Source organism: Oncorhynchus mykiss, chromosome 17 (genome assembly GCF_013265735.2).
Source record: "Oncorhynchus mykiss isolate Arlee chromosome 17, USDA_OmykA_1.1, whole genome shotgun sequence".
NCBI classification, from domain to species: domain Eukaryota; kingdom Metazoa; phylum Chordata; class Actinopteri; order Salmoniformes; family Salmonidae; genus Oncorhynchus; species Oncorhynchus mykiss.
Genome location: NC_048581.1, coordinates 5,278,216 through 5,298,364, shown reverse-complemented (window position 1 = coordinate 5,298,364; position 20,149 = coordinate 5,278,216). Strand labels below are relative to the sequence as shown.

Sequence of the window (20,149 nt, the reverse complement as noted above, 5' to 3'; positions counted from 1 at the left end):
AGTAAGTTTCACACGTCTTCGATGTGCTCCATTCAAGCCCCTCAAAACTTACAACAGCGACCACAGCGTTGAGCTGAGCACAACTGTACATCCGAGTCACTGTGAAGGACGTCACGTTGCTTACTTCAGGTTTGCCACAAGCTTCACGGAGACTGAAGATTCAGAGCGTAGCGCAGTGTTCCAATGTTGTTTCTCGTCACAAAAGAGGCAACTCCTTGTAATATGTAACGCTATTCTACGTACTTTTTTGTGCTCCCTGAAAATTTGAGACGTGTCACTTTGCCACATTTTTGATTCCTTGCGTTTTCTCGGTGATATAATGACATTCTATTTTAAAGGGGGGGCAAACCTGACACACATTCACACAGAAATATGCGTTATAGATCTGTCAGTCTCATTGAAAGAAAGTCCAAGAAGCTGTAGATCTGTTCCATGTGTGCAATTTCTATGCTTCCCTGTTTTGAAGTATAGTTTTTGTATCTTTTAATTGGGAATCGAATCAGGGTGTCTGCAGTCCACCAGCTTCAAAACCCCTGAACAATATTTGGTTGTGTAAAATATATTTCTATAGTGGATTAGATGGTACAATGATTTTAGACTGAAATGAGGTGAACTACTAGAATTTAGGAGCCAGGAAAATGGCGAAGAGATTTCTGCATAGTGCATCTTTAAGTTGATGTGTGGTACGAATACATTGAAGCGGCATATCAACTTGACATCGTGTTTTTAGGTCCCACTGGGGAGTAGAAGAATGTTTTACCGGGGCTAATTATGGATACAACTCATTATTTCACATGGGGGAGATTTGCGAAGCTAAAAGACCAGCATGCTTCCTGTCATCTAGCTGCTGTCAGAATAACCCACAGCCTACTGGCACAAAACGAGGTAAGAACAAAACATTCATTACATGTAACTATTATTTAAATATGCAGTTGGGTTTCTTTAAAATTAGCTTCCGGTGGTGAATGATGAGCTTCCGGTGGTGAATGATGGGCTTCCGAGTGGCGCAGTGGAATAAGGCACAGCATCTCAGTGCTAGGCGTCACTACAGACCCTGGTTCAATTCCAGGCTGAATCATAGCAATTCCAGGCTGTATCTAAGGTACTGCATCTCAGTGCTAGAGTCTAAAACACTATAGACCCTGGTTCGATTCCAGGTTGTATCACAGCAGTCTAAGGCACTGGATCTCAGTGCCAGAGGCGTCACTACAGACCCTGGTTCAATTCCAGGCTGTATCTAAGGCATTTCCAGGCTGTATCTAAGGCGCTGCATCTCAGTGCTAGAGGTGTCACTACAGACACCCTGGTTCGATTCCAGGCTGTATCACAGCGGTCTATGCCACTGCAGCTCAGTGCTGGAGGCATCACTACAGACACCCTGGTTCGATTCCAGGCTGTATCACAGCGGTCTAAGGCACTGTATCTCAGTGCTAGAGGTGTCACTACAGACCATGATTCGATTCCAGGCTGTATCACAACTGACCGTGATTGGGAATGTGGGTCTTTCAGATGATGTTTCTTGCGTGACGTAAAATCTAGTGGACAGCACATGACCCTTTTTCAGCAACCTGGGTAGCTTGATAGCAAACAGTCTAAACATTGGAGCACTTTACAGTGTCTCTACAGTGTTTTAAACTGTAGATGTACACTACATGGCCAAAAGTATGTGGACACCCCTTCAAATGAGTGGATTTGGCTATTTCAGCCACATTCGTTGCTGACAGGTGTATAAAATCGAGCACACAGCCATGCAATCTCCATAGACAAACATTTTGCAGTAGAATAGCCCGTACTGAAGAACTCAGTGACTTTCAACGTGGAACCGTCATAGGATGCCACCTTTCCAACAAGTCAGTTCGTCAAATTTCTACCTTGCTAGAGCTGCCCCGGCCAACTGTAAGGGCTGTTATTGTGAAGTGGAAACAGCTAGCGCCTTGCGGTCAGATGCCGAGCAGTTGACATACCAGGCGGTGATGCAGTCAGTCAAGATGCTCTCAAGGGTGCACCTGTATAACGTTTTTTTTGTGTGTGTGTGTTTTTTGTACATTTTTTACCCCTTTTTCTCCCCAATTTCATGGTATCCAGTTAGTTAGTTTAGTCTTGTCCCATCGCTGCAACTCCCGTACCGTCTCAGTAGAGGGGAAGGTCTAGAGCCATGCGTCCTCCGAAACACGGCCCTGCCAAGCCACACTGCTTCTTGACACACTGCTCGCTTAACCCGGAAGCCAGCAGCACCAATGTGTCGGAGGAAACACATTACAACTGGCGCCCACAGGAGTCGCTAGAGGGCGACGGGACAAGGACATCCCGGCTGGCCAAACTCTACCCTAACCCAGACGACGCTGGGCCAATTGTGCACCGACTCATTGGTCTCTCGGGGATCGAACCCAGGCTGTGTGCCCTCTTCACGACTTTGATTGAACCCAGAGGCGCTGTTGTGCCCTCTTCACGACTGGGATTAAACCCAGAGGCGCTGTTGTGCCCTCTTCACGACTGGGATTAAACCCAGAGGCGCTGTTGTGCCCTCTTCACGACTGGGATTAAACCCAGAGGCGCTGTTGTGCCCTCTTCACGACTGGGATTAAACCCAGAGGCGCTGTTGTGCCCTCTTCACGACTGGGATTAAACCCAGAGGCGCTGTTGTGCCCTCTTCACGACTGGGATTAAACCCAGAGGCGCTGTTGTGCCCTCTTCACGACTGGGATTAAACCCAGAGGCGCTGTTGTGCCCTCTTCACGACTGGGATTGAACCCAGGCTGTTGTGCCCTCTTCACGACTGGGATTGAACCCAGAGGCGCTGTTGTGCCCTCTTCACGACTGGGATTAAACCCAGAGGCGCTGTTGTGCCCTCTTCACGACTGGGATTAAACCCAGGCTGTTGTGCCCTCTTCACGACTGGGATTGAACCCAGAGGCGCTGTTGTGCCCTCTTCACGACTGGGATTAAACCCAGAGGCGCTGTTGTGCCCTCTTCACGACTGGGATTAAACCCAGGCTGTTGTGCCCTCTTCACGACTGGGATTAAACCCAGAGGCGCTGTTGTGCCCTCTTCACGACTGGGATTAAACCCAGAGGCGCTGTTGTGCCCTCTTCACGACTGGGATTAAACCCAGAGGCGCTGTTGTGCCCTCTTCACGACTGGGATTGAACCCAGGCTGTTGTGCCCTCTTCACGACTGGGATTAAACCCAGGCTGTTGTGCCCTCTTCACGACTGTGTTGTGTTGTCCACCATCAGCTCCTTTGTCTTGCTGACGTTGAGGAAGAGATTGTTGTGCTGGCACCAATAGGCTGTCTCATCGTCATCGGTGATCAGGCCTACCACCGTCACGTCGTTGGCAAACTTAATGATGGCGTTGGAGTTGTACACAGCCACGCAGGCGTGGGATAACAGGGAGTAGAGGAGGGGACTAAGCACGCACCCCTGAGGGGCCCCTGTGTTGAGGGTCAGCATGGTGGATGTATTGTTGCCTACCCTCGCCACCTGGGGCCGGTCCGTCAGGAAGTCCAGGATCCAGTTGCAGAGGGAGGTGTTCACAGTCCCAGGGTACTTAGCTTACCATATTTTTACTGTAGAAATGCTTTATTTTTCTGCATATGCTTCTATTTTTCAACGCCAAACCTACTACTAGTGTGGCCAACGAGCTCTATTGTTATGTCATCTGACCTTTGTGATCAGCTGACAGTCACTTCTGTTTGCCCTCTCTTTGAGCTGTAGTCTAGAAACTTGCTTACAATGGGATTTGTGGGATTTTGCAGAGAATAAAAGCCATGTGCGAAAAAAAATATGTTTAAATTTGGAGCATTAGCTTATTATAAAGGTGTGTGGTGGGTGGGGTATTGTTTTCCCTTTGAGTCTCCAAAAGTTGGCCCTGCTCCCAAAGTACCATTTATCATGTCTCCTGTCCTATGAGGAAATAGTGTGCTGGACCCACGTATATACAAACATCCTTGACAAGTATAAAGCCATCACTCACCCCCACATTTTCGAATCAATAAGTTCACTTCTCTCTGTTCCAGCGAGCAACCAAAACGGAGAATTGTGAGGCGCTGGACAGAGGAGGCGTACTCAATGCCTCAGGGTTGCTTGGCGACAACTGATTGGAATATGTTCAAAGACTCATCCCCTCATCCATTATCATTGAGGAATATACAGTATGTATATTCTACAAACCGGCAATATTTTTTGCTTTATAAAGACAATACGAAACATGGCCATTTATTTGACCTTGGAACATGGTTTAAAACCCACATTTAATGCAAATGTTACAAATATAAATAATTGTTTAAGGTTTAGACAATTACTTATCATATATAATGAATAAATACAGGTCATTGACACCTTTCCACTATTACGTGTGGGACTTTTATTTAGAAAATCTTCCAAAATTCCGTGACCCGGAAGTACTTTTTTTGTGTTGCTAACGGGACGCTGATCTAGTTATCAACCACGGTAGCTTGCTAGCCAAAATAGCTAAAACGTTAACGCTCATTAGACACTTTCAGTGTGTATTAGCCACTGTTTTAAACACACGTATGTCGTATAGCTAGCTAATTGTCGCATTTAATTTCATTTTATGTTGCTAGTAGTCAGCTAGCTGGCTGGTTAAATTAGCAGGAGCACTTGACTTGTCATTAATGCTAACTAGCTAGCTAACATCCCCGACCATGAGCTCACTAAGCTACTCTCCCCCTGCCGAAGAAGAGGAGGTCTGCTGGACGGTGAAAGAGGAGAAGGAAGAGGAGGCTGTCACCGTCAAAAAAGAAGTCGCGGGTGAGGCTGTAACAGTGAAAGAAGAGGAAGAAGCTTTCCGAGTGAAACAGGAAGACGCGAAAGAGCAGAACGCAGATGTTGGAGTGGAGGGGGAGATCACTGTCACATTGGACGAGGTAGACGTGTTTGGAGTGGACGAAGAGAAGGCTGGAAATCTGATCAACACCAGTAAGTAGCATCTTAAAAACAGGGCCACAAACTCTGCAGTTGTTGAACTAATGTCTGGTTTTAAAAAAAGAGCACTCTACACTTGAATATGTTGTTCTGTACTTTAGGAATTGTTAAATCTATAAAGAGTGGTGGTCAACCAACAAAACGTTAATGGATTAAATGCTTTACATTCTATTTTTCCAAATGTCTTTCTGTAGTGCTTTGCTCAGTCTCTACTCTTATACTCGACAACCCATGAGCAAATTATATACATTTAAAAAAAAAACTGTTTTGAAGCATTACAATCATTAGTGTTTTTATAATCTCAATGGTCAAATCAAATCAAATCCAATTTTATTTATATAGCCCTTCGTACATCAGCTGATATCTCAAAGTGCTGTACAGAAACCCAACCTAAAACCCCAAACAGCAAGCAATGCAGGTGTAGCAGCACGGTGGCTAGGAAAAACTCCCTAGAAAGGCCAAAACCTAGGAAGAAACCTAGAGAGGAACCAGGCTATGTGGGGTGGCCAGTCCTCTTCTGGCTGTGCCGGGTGGAGATTATAACAGAACATGGCTAAGATGTTCAAATGTTCATAAATGACCAGCATGGTCAAATAATAATAAGGCAGAACAGTTGAAACTGGAGCAGCAGCACGGCCAGGTGGACTGGGGACAGCAAGGAGTCATCATGTCAGGTAGTCCTGAGGCATGGTCCTAGGGCTCAGGTCCTCCGAGAGAGAGAAAGAAAGAGAGAAAGAGAGAATTACACAGGACACCGAATTAATCACACAGGACACCGAATAGGACAGGAGAAGTACTCCAGATATAACAAACTGACCCTAGCCCCTCCCGACACATAAACTACTGCAGCATAAATACTGGAGGCTGAGACAGGAGGGGTCAGGAGACACTGTGGCCCCATCCGAGGACACCCCCGGACAATGGTGTCATTTAGGTCCTTCATATTTTAGCTATAAGGTTTAGACGGACTGATCTGATTTAAAATATCTACGATACCACATCATATAACCAGTTATTACAACCAACTCATGTCTGATTTGCAAATGATGAAGAAAACCGAATCGAGACAAGGATTATTTTTTGATCTGGATTAAATGTTGTAAAAGGAACTGGGCCACCAGTTATTTAATTGAAGCAAACAAGGCACGACGGCTGTTCTTAGGCGTGTTGCGAAGCGGAGTGCCGGGGAAACAGCCCTAAACACCGTGTTATTCATTTACAGGTTCTAGTAAAATGGTTATTATTATTATGATCTTGCATGTCTATGTTTCTTCTTCCAGTGGAGATACAGTTGATAAATTACCTGGCTGGGCTGTGGGGACAGTGGAGATACAGTTGATGAATTAGCTGGCTGGGCTGTGGGACAGTGGAGATACAGTTGATGAATTAGCTGGCTGGGCTGTGGGACAGTGGAGATACAGTTGATAAATTACCTGGCTGGGCTGTGAGACAGTGGAGATACAGTTGATAAATTACCTGGCTGGGCTGTGAGACAGTGGAGATACAGTTGATAAATTACCTGGCTGGGCTGTGAGACAGTGGAGATACAGTTGATAAATTACCTGGCTGGGCTGTGGGGACAGTGGAGATACAGTTGATAAATTACCTGGCTGGGCTGTGGGACAGTGGAGATACAGTGGATGAATTAGCTGGCTGGGCTGTGGGGACAGTGGAGATACAGTTGATAAATTACCTGGCTGGGCTGTGGGACAGTGGAGATACAGTTGATGAATTACCTGGCTGGGCTGTGAGACAGTGGAGATACAGTTGATACATTACCTGGCTGAGCTGTGGGACAGTGGATGTACATGGATAATTCAAATGGAACTGTTATTTATTATCATAAAAATAACTAGCACTTGTCAACCAATCAGCACCCAGGATCCGAACTATACTGAAGGATCTAGTCTGGATTAAACTTCATAGGGAGACAGTTTAATCATGTGGAGATTTTTATTCAGGTCTCGCTGTTTAACCAAATACTCTGTTTTTTTCTTTGACAGGAGCGATATCAGACTGTCACTCTGACAGAGGAAAGAGTCCTTCAGGGGAACCCGATCCAGAGACGTCCAAACCAGTGAGGAGACACCACTGCTCCCAGTGTGGAAAGATATTTTCCAGGTTGAAGCACCTGAAAGAACATAAGAGAACGCACACAGGGGAAAAGCCTTATCATTGCTCCCAGTGTGGAATGGGTTTTGGACACTTGGGGTATCTAAAAGTGCATGAAAGAACACACTCTGTAGAGAGGCCTTTTCAGTGCTCTCAGTGTGGCCAGAGATTTATCCAGGCATCGCATCTGAAAGAGCATGAGAGAACACACACGGGTGATAAGCCTTTCCAATGTTCTCAGTGTAAAAAGAGTTATACCAAATTAGGGAACCTGAAAATGCATGCGAGAATACACACCGGAGAGAAGCCTTTCCACTGCTCCCTGTGTGAAAAGAGTTTTACCTATTTAGGGATACTGAAAAAGCATGAAATGACGCACACACGAGAGAAACCTTTCCAATGCTCCCAATGTGGGAAGAGTTTGACAGAACACACACAGGAGGGGAGAAGACCTAATGTTGTGAAGACCAGTTAAGGCCCCGGAATAACCACCTCCAAAATGATTAACACCCTTGATAAAGATGTGTTCAAGATCGACTATACAAGTACTGAGCTGAATATTGTATGCTGAAATTGTGTTTTTATACAAGTACAATTGCTCAGAGAAAAATATTTTGTTTAACAAGTGAAAAAAAACTTTAACTTTAATTTATTGGCACCCGTAAAGATTCTTGTTAATTAAATAAATAAAATAAAATCTACGTTAACATTGTGATGGGACATTTCTCTCTCTGTGTATCAGATTTTATGTTTAGAATAATGCTGCTCTGTAATTACATGTCTTGGTTCGGTTCATGCGAGTGACTGACTGATTGTACACACTGATTGTAGATGGGAGTAAACCATAAGAAATGTAGCAATACGGCCCAGAACATTGTTCTGTGAGACAAAATTAGTATCTCAGCCTCGTGAGGTATCAGTCAGTCACATGCAGGAACCAACGTTAATAATGTAAATCATGCTTATATAACTTGTTTGTGTAGCAGTATATAAGGACTGAAAGGGGAACGCCCTTTTCATCAAGCTCGGATTGAGTTTGTGAACCTCTCCGGGCCGTGATAATAAAGAGTGATTCGTTTAAACTTTTACTTCAGGCGTCCCTGGTGTTGAATTTCCACCACAACATTAAAACTTTTTTTAGTTCATGTCTTCCTGTGTCACTGGGGTATAAAAGTTATGTAATGCATGTAAAAATTAATCTGCCATCACATTGACATGTGAGTCATTTAGCAGACTCTTATCCAGAGCCACTTACAGTAGTGAGTCATTTAGCAGACTCTCTTATCCAGAGCCACTTACAGCAGTGAGTCATTTAGCAGACTCTCTTATCCAGAGCCACTTACAGTAGTGAGTCATTTAGCAGACTCTCTTATCCAGAGCCACATACAGTAGTGAGTCATTTAGCAGACTCTCTTATCCAGAGCCTCTACAGTAGTGAGTCATTTAGCAGATGCTCATATCCAGAGCCACTTACAGTAGTGAGTGCATGGGGAAGGGCAAATAACTCACAAACGAAAAGAGACACGGCTGTTGATCTTCATAAATCAGGTAATGTGCAAAAAAACAATAGCTAGGGCAATGATGAAGACATTTAAAACCACTGGAACAGTGGTAAAGTTGTCTGATAGAGGACACAAGTGTATCTTATCTCCAGAGGAGGATGGTTCAGGAAGGGCCACAGTTGGATAATTCCAGAACTTGGTCATCTTGGAGTCACCAAGTCTCTGAATCGCCAATTAGAATTCCAGAACTTGGTCATCTTGGAGTCACCAAGTCTCTGAATCTCCAATTAGAATTAGAATTCCAGAACTTAGTCATCTTGGGGTCACCAAGTCTCAATCTCGAATTAGAATTCCAGAACTTAGTCATCTTGGGGTCACCAAGTCTCTGAATCTCACATTAGAATTCGAATTCCAGAACTTGGTCATCTTAGGGTTATTGAATCTCCAATTAGACACCACCTACATGCCAGTAGGCTCTTGAGGGGTTGCCAGAAAAAAAACAGTCTTTAGTGAGAGTAACCAACACATGTAAACACCTGGAGCTAAACAGCGTTGGAGCCAGTGGTGAGTTTGGCACTTGGATTGGAAAAAGGTCATATGGTGATATGAAACAAAGATGGAGGTCTTTGGCTAGACACACTAGCGGTGGGTTGAAAGAACCTCATATCTACTGTAAAATATGGTAGGGTATATTTGATGTTATGGGGCTGTTCCGCTTCCACTGGTCCTTAAGGCCTTTGTTACGGTCAACAGCATCATGAATTCTACCAAGTACCAGGAAATGTTTGGCTGAAATCTGGTTTCCTCTGACAGGAGGCTGAAACTTGGCTTCAAATTGATCATCCAGACAGACGATTCTTATTTTATTTAACTAGGCAAGTCAGTTAAGAACAAATTATTATTTACAATGATGGCCTAAGAACAGTGGGTTAATCGCCTTGTTCAGGGGCAGAGCGACATATTTTTACCTTGTCAGCTCGGGGATTCGATCAATCGACGCTCTAACCACTAGCCTGCCTGCCACCCCAAGCAAACATCAAAATCCACATAGAAATGGTTCATTGACTACAAACCAACATTTTGCAATGGCAATTTCAGTGTCCGGAACGAACCCCATTGAGAACCTGTGGTTTGAATTGAAGAGGGCAGTCCATAAACGCAGACTGACGGATATCAAGGATCTGGGTGGAGTCTGTATGGAGGAATGGTCTAAGATCCCTCCCAGTGTGTTCTAGAACTCATAAAACATCTGGTAGGATTCTGTATGGACGAATGGTCTAAGATCCCTCCCAGTGTGTTCTAGAACTCATAAAACATCTGGTAGGATTCTGTATGGACGAATGGTCTAAGATCCCTCCCAGTGTGTTCTAGAACTCATAAAACATCTGGTAGGATTCTGTATGGTCTAACATCCCTCCCAGTGTGTTCTAGAACTCATAAAACATCTGGTAGGATTCTGTATGGAGGAACGGTCTAAGATCCCTCCCAGTGTGTTCTAGAACTCATAAAACATCTGGTAGGATTCTGTATGGAGGAATGGTCTAAGATCCCTCCCAGTGTGTTCTAGAACTCATAAAACATCTGGTAGGATTCTGTATGGAGGAATGGTCTAAGATTCCTCCCAGTGTGTTCTAGAACTCATACAACATCTGGTAGGATTCTGTATGGAGGCATGGTCTAAGATCCCTCCCAGTGTGTTCTAGAACTCATACATCTGGTAGGATTCTGTATGGAGGAATGGTCTAAGATCCCTCCCAGTGTGTTCTAGAACTCATAAAACATCTGGTAGGATTCTGTATGGAGGAACGGTCTAAGATCCCTCCCAGTGTGTTCTAGAACTCATAAAACATCTGGTAGGATTCTGTATGGAGGCATGGTCTAAGATCCCTCCCAGTGTGTTCTAGAACTCATAAAACATCTGGTAGGATTCTGTATGGAGGAACGGTCTAAGATCCATCTACAATCTCATAAAACATTAATTATAATTTAAAGAAAAAGGCTTAGTGCCATTATTCTTGTCATTAGCATCATCGCTAACAGCTACACATAGTGGTAGACAAACGCACTCACTCATAATGGTTGTCATTAGCATCATCGCTAACACTTTAGAGACTGGAAGGACAAAGGGGCATGTGCTCTACACAGGTAGAGTCCTATCTGTCGATGTTGCCTTTGGGTAAGTGGGCACTGCCTTATGGGGCAACACCAACACTCACCTAAATAGCCTATATCCCACTGGGTGAGAGAAATGTTCATTGTTTTTGGGCAGTATTATGTGAGGGTTAATTATTATAAGGAAAATACGTTTTCACGCCACTGTTCATATAGTTTAATATCATTGCAGTGTTAGGAGAGCAGGGCACCGTCCATATAGTTTAATATCATTGCAGTGTTAGGAGAGCAGGTCACTGTCCACATAGTTTAATATCATTGCAGTGTTAGGAGAGCAGGCCACTGTCCACATAGTTTAATATCATTGCAGTGTTAGGAGAGCAGGGCACCGTCCATATAGTTTAATATCATTGCAGTGTTAGGAGAGCAGGTCACTGTCCACATAGTTTAATATCATTGCAGTGTTAGGAGAGCAGGTCACTGTCCACATAGTTTAATATCATTGCAGTGTTAGGAGAGCAGGTCACTGTCCACATAGTTTAATATCATTGCAGTGTTAGGAGAGCAGGTCACTGTCCACATAGTTTAATATCATTGCAGTGTTAGGAGAGCAGGGCACTGTCCATATAAACTCAGCAAAAAAAGTCCTCTCACTGTTAACTGCGTTAATTTTCAGCAAACTTAACATGTGTAAATATTTGTATGAACATAACAAGATTCAACAACTGAGACATAAACTGAACAAGTTCCACAGACATGTGACTAATAGAAATGGAATAATGTGTTCCTGACAAAGGGGGGGGGGGTCAAAATTAAAAGTAGCAGTAGGTATCTGGTGTGTCCACCAGCTGCATTAAGTACTGCAGTGCATCTCCTCCTCATGGACTGCACCAGATTTGCCAGTTCTTGCTGTGAGATGTTACCCCACTCTTCCACCAAGGCACCTGCAAGTTCCCCGGACATTTCTGGGGGGAATGACCCTAGCCCTCACCCTCCGATCCAAGAGAAGCCTGCAATGACAACAAGCTCAGTCCGATGATGCTGTGACACACCACCACAGACCATGACTGACCCTCCACCAAGATCCCGCTCCAGAGTTAAACACAAATCCGACCATCACGTCTGGTGAGACAAAAACGCGACTTGTCAGTGAAGAGCACTTTTTGCCAGTCCTGTCTGGGTTTGTGCCCTTGGCAACGTTGTTGCGGGTGATGTCTGGTGAGGACCTGCCTTACAACAAGCCAACAAGCCCTCAGCCCAGCCTTTCTCAGCCTATTGCGGACAGTCTGAGCACTGATGGAGGGATTGTAAATTCCTGGTGTAACTCGGGCAGTTGTTGTTGCCATCCTGTATCTGTCCCGCAGGTGTGATGTTCGGATGTGCCGATCCTGTGCAGGTGTTGTTACACATGGTCTGCCACTGCGAGGACGATCAGCTGTCCATCCTGTCTCCCTGTAGCGCTGTCTTAGGCATCTCACAGTACAGACATTGCAATTTATTGCCCTGGCCACATCTGCAGTCCTCATGCGTCCTTGCAGCATGCCTAAGGCACATTAAAGCAGATGAGCATGGACCCTGGACATCTTTATTTTGGTGTTTTTCAGAGTCAGTAGAAAGGCCTCTTTAGTGTCCTAAGTTTTCATAACTGTGACCTTAATGCCTACTGTCTGTAAGCTGTTAGTGTCTTAACGACCGTTCCACAGGTGCATGTTCATTAATTGTTTATGGTTCATTGAACAAACATGGGAAACAGTGTTTAAACCCTTTACAAAGAAGATCTGTGAAGTTATTTGGATTTTTACAAATTATCTTTGAAAGACAGGGTCCTGAAAAAGGGACATTTCTTTTTTTGCTGAGTTTAGATGTATATAATGAACAGACTAGGTCTATACTGTTCCTACATGGTGTAACAACACAGTAAAGTTGTACAGTACCAGTCAAAAGTTTGGACACACCTACTCATTCCAGGGTTTGTATTTATTTTTTACTATTTTCTACATTTAGTGAAGACATGAAATCACACATATGGAATCATGTAGTAACCAAAAAAGTGCTAAACAAATCAAAATATATTTTATATTTGAGATTCTTCAAAGTTGCCACCCTTCGCCTTGATGACAGCTTTTGCACACTCTTACAAGGAGCAAATGTGCAAAAACCCTCAGCCTGGACTGTCCCCTCTAGCACCAAGGAATTGCTTTGATCCCTTATTGAGCTCACCAATATACACAAGCAGTTAGGAAAGCTAAGGGTAGCTTTTTCAAACTGAAATGTGCATCCTGTAGTACAAACTGAAAAAGGTTCTGGGACACTGTAAAGTCCACGGAGAATAAGAACACCTCCTCCCAGCTGCCCACTGCACTGAGGCTAGGAAACACTGTCACCACCGATAAATCCACTATAATCGAGAATTTCAAGAAAAATTTCAATTTTTCTACGGTTGGACATGCTTTCCACCTGGCTACCCCTACCCTGGTCAACAGCCCTGCACTCCCCACAGCAACTCACTCAAACCTCCCCCACTTCTCCTTCACCCAAATCCAGATAGCTGATGTTCTGAAAGAGCTGCAAAATCTGGACCCCTACAAATCAGCTGGGCTAGACAATCTAGACCCTCTCTTTCTAAAATTATCTGCCGAAATTGTTGCAACCCCTATTACTAGCCTGTTCATCCTCTTTCGGATCGTCTGAGATTGCCATAGATTGGAAAGCTGCCGCGGCATCCCCCTCTTCAAAGGGGGAGACACTCTAGACCCAAACTGCTACAGACCTATATCTATTCTACACTGCCTTTTTAAGGTCTTCGAAAGCCAAGTTAACAAACAGATTACCGACCACTTCGAATCTCACCGTACCTTCTCGCTATGCAATCTGGTTTCAGAGCTGGTCATGGGTGCACCTCAGCCACGCTCAAGGTCCTAAACGATATCATAACCGCCATCAATAAGAGACATTACTGTGCAGTCCTATTCATCGACCTGGCTAAGGCTTCGACTCTGTCAATCACAACATTCTTATTGGCAGACTCAACAGCCTTGGTTTCTCAAATGATTGCCAACCATTTTGTCACCAAAGCTCCATATACTACCCACCACTGCGACCTGTATGCTCTCGTTGGCTGGCCCTCGCTTCATACTCGTCGCCAAACCCACTGGCTCCAGGTCATCTACAAGTCTCAGCTAGGTAAAGCCCCGCCTTATCTCAGCTCACTGGTCACCATAGCAGCACCCACCCGAAGCACGCGCTCCAGCAGGTATATCTCACTGGTCACCCCCAAAGCCAATTCTTCCTTTGGTCGCCTCTCCTTCCAGTTCTCTGCTGCCAATGACTGGAACGAACTGCAAAAATCTCTGAAGCTGGAGACTCTTACCTCCCTCACTAGCTTTAAGCACCAGCTGTCAGAGCAGCTCACAGATCACTGCACCTGTACGTAGCTCATCTGTAAATAGCCCATCCAATCTACCTCATCCCCACACTGTATTTATTTATTTATCTTGCTCCTTTGCACCCCAGTATTTCTACTTGCACATTCATCTTCTGCACACCCTACCATTCCAGTGTTTAATTGCTATATTGTGATTACTTTTCCACCATGGTCTATTTATTATCACTGTATATAGATTTTTCTACTGTATTATTGATTGTATGTTTGTTTATTCCATGTGTAACTCTGTGTTGTTGTTTGTGCCGAACTGCTGTGCTTTACCTTGGTCAGGTCGCAGTTGCAAATGGGAACTTGTTCTCAACTAGTCTACTAGTCTACCTTAAATAAAGGTGGGTGGAAATGTGTGCCATGTGTTCTATGTGTAGTGTGTTCTGTGTGTTCTATGTGTTCTATGTGTTATATGTGTTCCGTGTGTTATATGTGTTCTGTGTGTTCTGTGTGTTCTATGTATTATATGTGTTCTGTGTGTTATCTGTGTTCTGTGTTATTGTGTTCTGTGTGTTCTGTGTGTTGTATATGTGTTATATGTGTTCTGTGTGTTCTGTGTGTTCTGTGTGTTCTGTGTGTTATGTGTGTTCTGTGTGTTATATATGTGTTATATGTGTTATGTGTGTTCTGTGTGTTCTGTTACCTGGTTAAATAAAGGTGAAATAAAAATAAATAAATAAAAAAAACATGTTAAATCCACTTCAATCAGTTTAGATGATATGGAGGAGACAGGTTAACGAAAACATTTTAAACCTGGATTGTGTGTATGCGCCATTCAGAGGGTGAATGGGCAAGACAAAAGATTGAATTGCCTTTGAACTGGGTATAGTAGTAGGTGCCAGGCTGGGTTTTTCCAGCTCAACAGTATCCCATGTGTATCAATAACGGTCCACTACCCAAAGGACATCCAGCCAACTTGACACAACTATGGGAAGCATTGGAGTCAACATAGGCCAGCATCCCTGTAGAGGGCTTTCAACACTGCGTAGTCCATGCCCCGATGAATGGAGGCTGTTCTGAGGGCAAAATGTGTGTGTGGGGGGGGGGGGGGGGGGGGGGGGGGGCGCAACTCAATATTAGGAAGGTGATACTAATGTTTGGTGTACTCAGTGTACAATGTGATTTCATGTGGCTTGAAGAAAAAACACATTCTAAGTCAAAAACACAAGTCGGAACACAGCCTCTCTATTCTCTCATGTGATTTCAGGTCCTCTGATCGGGAAAATGTCTTTCCACAATGAGAGCAGTGGTATGACTTCTCCTCCTCCTCCTGTGTATTTGTATGTTTATCACGATGTATTCTCACATGCAATTTCAGGTTCTTTGAACCAGTAAATCTCTTTCCACACTGGGAGCACTGGAAGGGCTTCTCTCCCGTGTGTATTCTCTCATGTGATTTCAGGTTCCCTAACTGGTTATAAGTCATTCCGCATTGGGAGCATTGGTAAGGCTTCTCTCCGGAGTGTATTCTCTTGTGTGTTTTCAGGTACCCTAACGTAGTAAATCTCTTTCCACACTGAGAGCATTGGCAGGTCTTCCTGCCTGCTGTATGTATTTCTTCATGCTTATTCAGGTACCGTAACCAGGTAAAACTCTTTCCACACTTGGAACATTGAAACGGCCTTTCTGCAGTGTGTGTCCTCTCATGCTGTTTCAGGTTTCCTAACATGGTAAATCTCTTTCCACACTGGGAGCATGGGTAGGGCTTCTCCCCTGTGTGCGTTCTCTTATGGTGTCTAAGGTGCCCTAACCACCAAAAACTCTTTCCACAGTGGGAGCAGTGATGTTTTCTTGCTGGTTTGGGCGTCTCTGGGTCTGGTTCCCCTGAAGGACTCTTCCCGCTGTCAGAATGAGAATCTGGTCTCTCTCCTGCCAAAGACAAACAGAGTATTTAGCTAAATACTAAACAGAGACCTGAATAAGACCTCCACATGATAAAACTGTCTTCATATGAGGTTTAATCCAGACTGGTGATAACCTGAGGCCAGTTTTATTTTTTTTTTACTTGGTGGCCTATAAAATACAAATAATAATACCACTCTAGAACCTTGCTTTTATAGAGGCAGGTTTTAAGCCGATTGACCTTTGACCTCTGTTCTAGGACCACTACCCATGTTTTAGTACTTAGAAATGAAACTATTGTGAACCCGAAAACATTATATTGAAATTGTTACACGATTTGTAATTTAGAAAACACTCTTATCAATTATCAATTAGGGTTTAAGTACCTCGCTCAAGGGCACATTCACATATTTTTCACCTAGTTGGCTCGGGGATTTGAACCAGCAACCTTTCGGTTACTAGCCCAACGCTCTTAACCTGAAGCGAATGATGGACAAGACTCTGTCCAGGACTCTCCATGTATCAAACCCATTTTGCTGGTGGCCCCCACTCGTTGCATCTTTAACAATCTCTACAGTACCATCAATACTTCAAACTATTGATTTGAAGGTTTTTCTATACATGTTAATATTTGTATCTACTTTTTAAAGTAAATACCTGCAGTCGAACTTGCAGCTATGCGTTAGAGGAGATAGAACAGATCGCGTATCTCATGTCACCCGTCACATTATTTTACATTCTGAATCTTTAGCGTAGTTCCCCAGAACAGTTGAGCCAGTCACATTATTTTATATTCTGAATCTTTAGCGTAGTTCCCCAGAACAGTTAAGCCAGTCAAGTGTTTGTTTGTAAATACCAAGGGAGAAAGCAGGGGGGGCTGATGTGTCCAGCTGTGTATTGACAGGGGTCCTGTTAAATATATAGAATGATCAGGGACGTGCAACTATAGTGCAACACATTTGGCGGAAAAATAGTTTAATTTCCCTCAGATGACAAAAGAAGTTCAATGCTATTTGGCTGGCAGCCACACAAGTAAATGAGCCTACACCTGCATTGCTTGCTGTTTGGGGTTTTAGGCTGGGTTTCTGTACAGCACTTTGAGATATCAGCTGATGTATGAAGGGCTATATAAATAAATTTGATTTGGTTTAATAGACTAAACAGCAGGGTCGTTCAGTAGAATGCCCCTTTAGGGTCGTTCCAGATGAATGAAGTGAGAACCAGTTAAATAGACTAAACAGCTGGGTCGTTCAGTAGAATGCCTGCCCCTTTAGGGTCGTTCCATATGAATGAAGTGAGAACCAGTTTAATAGACTAAACAGCTGGGTCGTTCAGTAGAATGCCTGCCCCTTTAGGGTCGTTCCATATGAATGAAGTGAGAACCAGTTTAATAGACTAAACAGCAGGGTCGTTCAGTAGAATGCCTGGCCCTTTAGTGTCGTTCTAGATGAATGAAGTGAGAACCAGTTTAATAGACTAAACAGCAGGGTCGTTCAGTAGAATGCCCCTTTAAAACTACACTTTGGTTCCGTAACTGCAGACAGAGTTTATGCCCCTGTTTTTAAGATCGTACTTACTGGTGTCAATCAGATCTTCAGTCTCCTCCTCTTCCACTCTAAAGGGTTCTTCCTCTCCTTTCACTAGAACATCCTCTTCTTTCAATGTAATAGCCTCCTCCTCTTCCTCCTTTATTATTTTGAAATCTTCTTCCTCCTCTTCTTCTTTCACTGTGACCTCGTCCTCCTCCTCCTTCTTCACTCGGAACACTGCATCCTCTTCTTCCTCTCCTTTCACTCTAATATCCTCCTCTTCTTCACCTTCCTCTCTAATATCCTCTTCTTCTTTTACGATAATGTTCAGCCCCAGAGCTTCTTTCTCCGTCCAGCAGACCTCTTCTTTAGAAGTGGTGGAGTAGCTTAGTGAACTCATGGTCGGGGACGTTAACTAGGTAGATAGAATTAACCTTAGGTTAGTTGCTAATGCTAACTTAGCAAGCCACCTACCCGACAAAACAACGTAACAGCTTCCTCTTCCTTCTTCTCCTTCACGGGAGCTTCTTTCTCCGTCCAGCAGACCTCCTCTTCTTTAGAAGGTGGGGGAGTAAATTACTGAGCTCATGGTCGGGGATGTTAGCTAGCTATAATACATTAGCTGTTTAGCATTAGCTAAAATAGCTAGCTAACTATGTGGAATAAAACAGGTTAACACGTAGACATGTGCGTGTGTTTAAAAAACAAACAGTGTCTAAATACACAGAACGTGTCTCGAATTCGACTATTTCTAGCAAGTTGCCCAAGTTCACCCTTACCAGGCTTGTTGTGAACAAAAGAAGCGTACCGTCCGTCCACTGGTTTATACGTCACACAGCATCCCCCGACATAAAATACACACGTTGCCATCTGCTGACTGGAGTGGGTAATGCAGCTGAGGTAAAAAAATAAAATATAAAATCACTATTCAACCACACCAAAGAATACATAGATTCGACCCATTTCAAATAAGCAAATATGCTTTCCAAACATGCCAGAAGGCAATCTAAAACAATGTAGTTAGAATCTCTGGTTGGGCGCTATCAACTAGTGTCTGTGATGAACTGGTGTCTCTTCTTCAAATCACAAGCAGTTTCCTTTACACACTTTGCCATCCTCTGGGAATATATTACATATTGTTGTATTAGGTTTACGTCGAGGCATAAATGTCAGGTTCAGTGTAGATTTATGAATGTATCTGCAACATACAGTATGTCATAGTATATTATTATTATTTGACCATGCTGATCATTTATGAATATTTGAACATCTTGGCCATGTTCTGTTATAATCTCCACCCGGCACAGCCAGAAGAGGACTGGCCATCCCACATATGCTCTCTCTAATTCTCTCTTTCTTTCTCTCTCTCGGAGGACCTGAGCCCTAGGACCATGCCCCAGGAATACCTGACATGATGACTCCTTGCTGTCCCCAGTCCACCTGACTGTGCTGCTGCTCCAGTTTCAACTATTCTGCCTTATTATTATTCGACCATGCTGGTCATTTATGAACATTTGAACATCTTGACCATGTTTTGTTATAATCTCCACCCGGCACAGCCAGAAGAGGACTGGCCACCCCACATAGCCTGGTTCCTCTCTAGGTTTCTTCCTAGGTTTTGGCCTTTCTAGGGAGTTTTTCCTAGCCACCGTGCTTCTTCACCTGCATTGCTTGCTGTTTGGGGTTTTAGGCTGGGTTTCTGTACAGCACTTTGAGATATCAGCTGATGTACGAAGGGCTATATAAAATAAATTTGATTGATTGATTGATTGATTGATTGATATGTCATATAATATTACCTAGGTCTACCTTTATAAATGTTAGGTTCAGTGTAGATTTATGAATGTATCTGCAACATACAGTATGTCATATAATATTACCTAGGTCTACCTTTATAAATGTTAGGTTCAGTGTAGATTTATGAATGTATCTGCAACATACAGTATGTCATATAATATTACCTAGGTCTACCTTTATAAATGTTAGGTCCAGTGTACATTTATGAATGAAGCATGGTGGTGGCAGCATCATGCTGTGGGGGTGTTAATTATGTCATATAATATTACCTTGGTCTACCTTTATAAACGTTTGGTCCAGTGTACATTTCTGAATGAAGCATGGTGGTGGCAGCATCATGCTGTGGGGTGTTAATTATGTAATATAATATTACCTTGATCTACCTTTATAAACGTTTGGTCCAGTGTAGATTTATGAATGAAGCATGGTGGTGGCAGCATCATGCTGTGGGGGTGTTAATTATGTCGTATCATATTACCTAGGTCTACCTTTATAAATGTTTGGTCCAGTGTACATTTATGAATGAAGCATGGTGGTGGCAGCATCATGCTGTGGGGGTGTTAATTATGTCGTATCATATTACCTAGGTCTACCTTTATAAATGTTTGGTCCAGTGTACATTTATGAATGAAGCATGGTGGTGGCAGCATCATGCTGTGGGGGTGTTAATTATGTCATATCATATTACCTTGGTCTACCTTTATAAATGTTTGGTCCAGTGTTTTTCAGCAGCAGGTACTGGGAGACTAGTCAGGATCGAGGTAAAGATTAACGGAGCAAAGTACAGAGAGATCCTTGATGAAAACCTGCTCCAGAGCGCTCAGGACCTCAGACTGCGCTACACCCACAATAACATCTGCTAAACACGTGTATGTGA

The 20,149-nt window shown here is 43.6% G+C and overlaps 2 protein-coding genes across 2 annotated transcripts in view; one reads left to right on the top strand and one right to left on the bottom strand.

The window, feature by feature from the left end:
* Window positions 1–18,287, bottom strand: part of LOC110494908 (zinc finger protein 721) — a 317,665-nt gene extending 299,378 nt beyond the window's left edge. The window contains 2 exon segments of the mRNA XM_036948289.1: window positions 15,398–15,973; window positions 17,524–18,287. Of these exon segments, the coding sequence (XP_036804184.1) occupies window positions 15,398–15,973; window positions 17,524–17,875 (928 nt within the window). The 5' untranslated portion in view covers window positions 17,876–18,287.
* Window positions 4,382–8,134, top strand: LOC110494918 (gastrula zinc finger protein XlCGF17.1). The gene is made up of 2 exons (XM_036947965.1): window positions 4,382–4,939; window positions 6,949–8,134. Exons 1-2 carry the CDS (start codon window positions 4,666–4,668, stop codon window positions 7,530–7,532), a joined length of 858 nt encoding a protein of 285 aa, XP_036803860.1. The 5' UTR covers window positions 4,382–4,665; the 3' UTR covers window positions 7,533–8,134.
* Window positions 18,288–20,149: the final 1,862 nt, after the last annotated feature.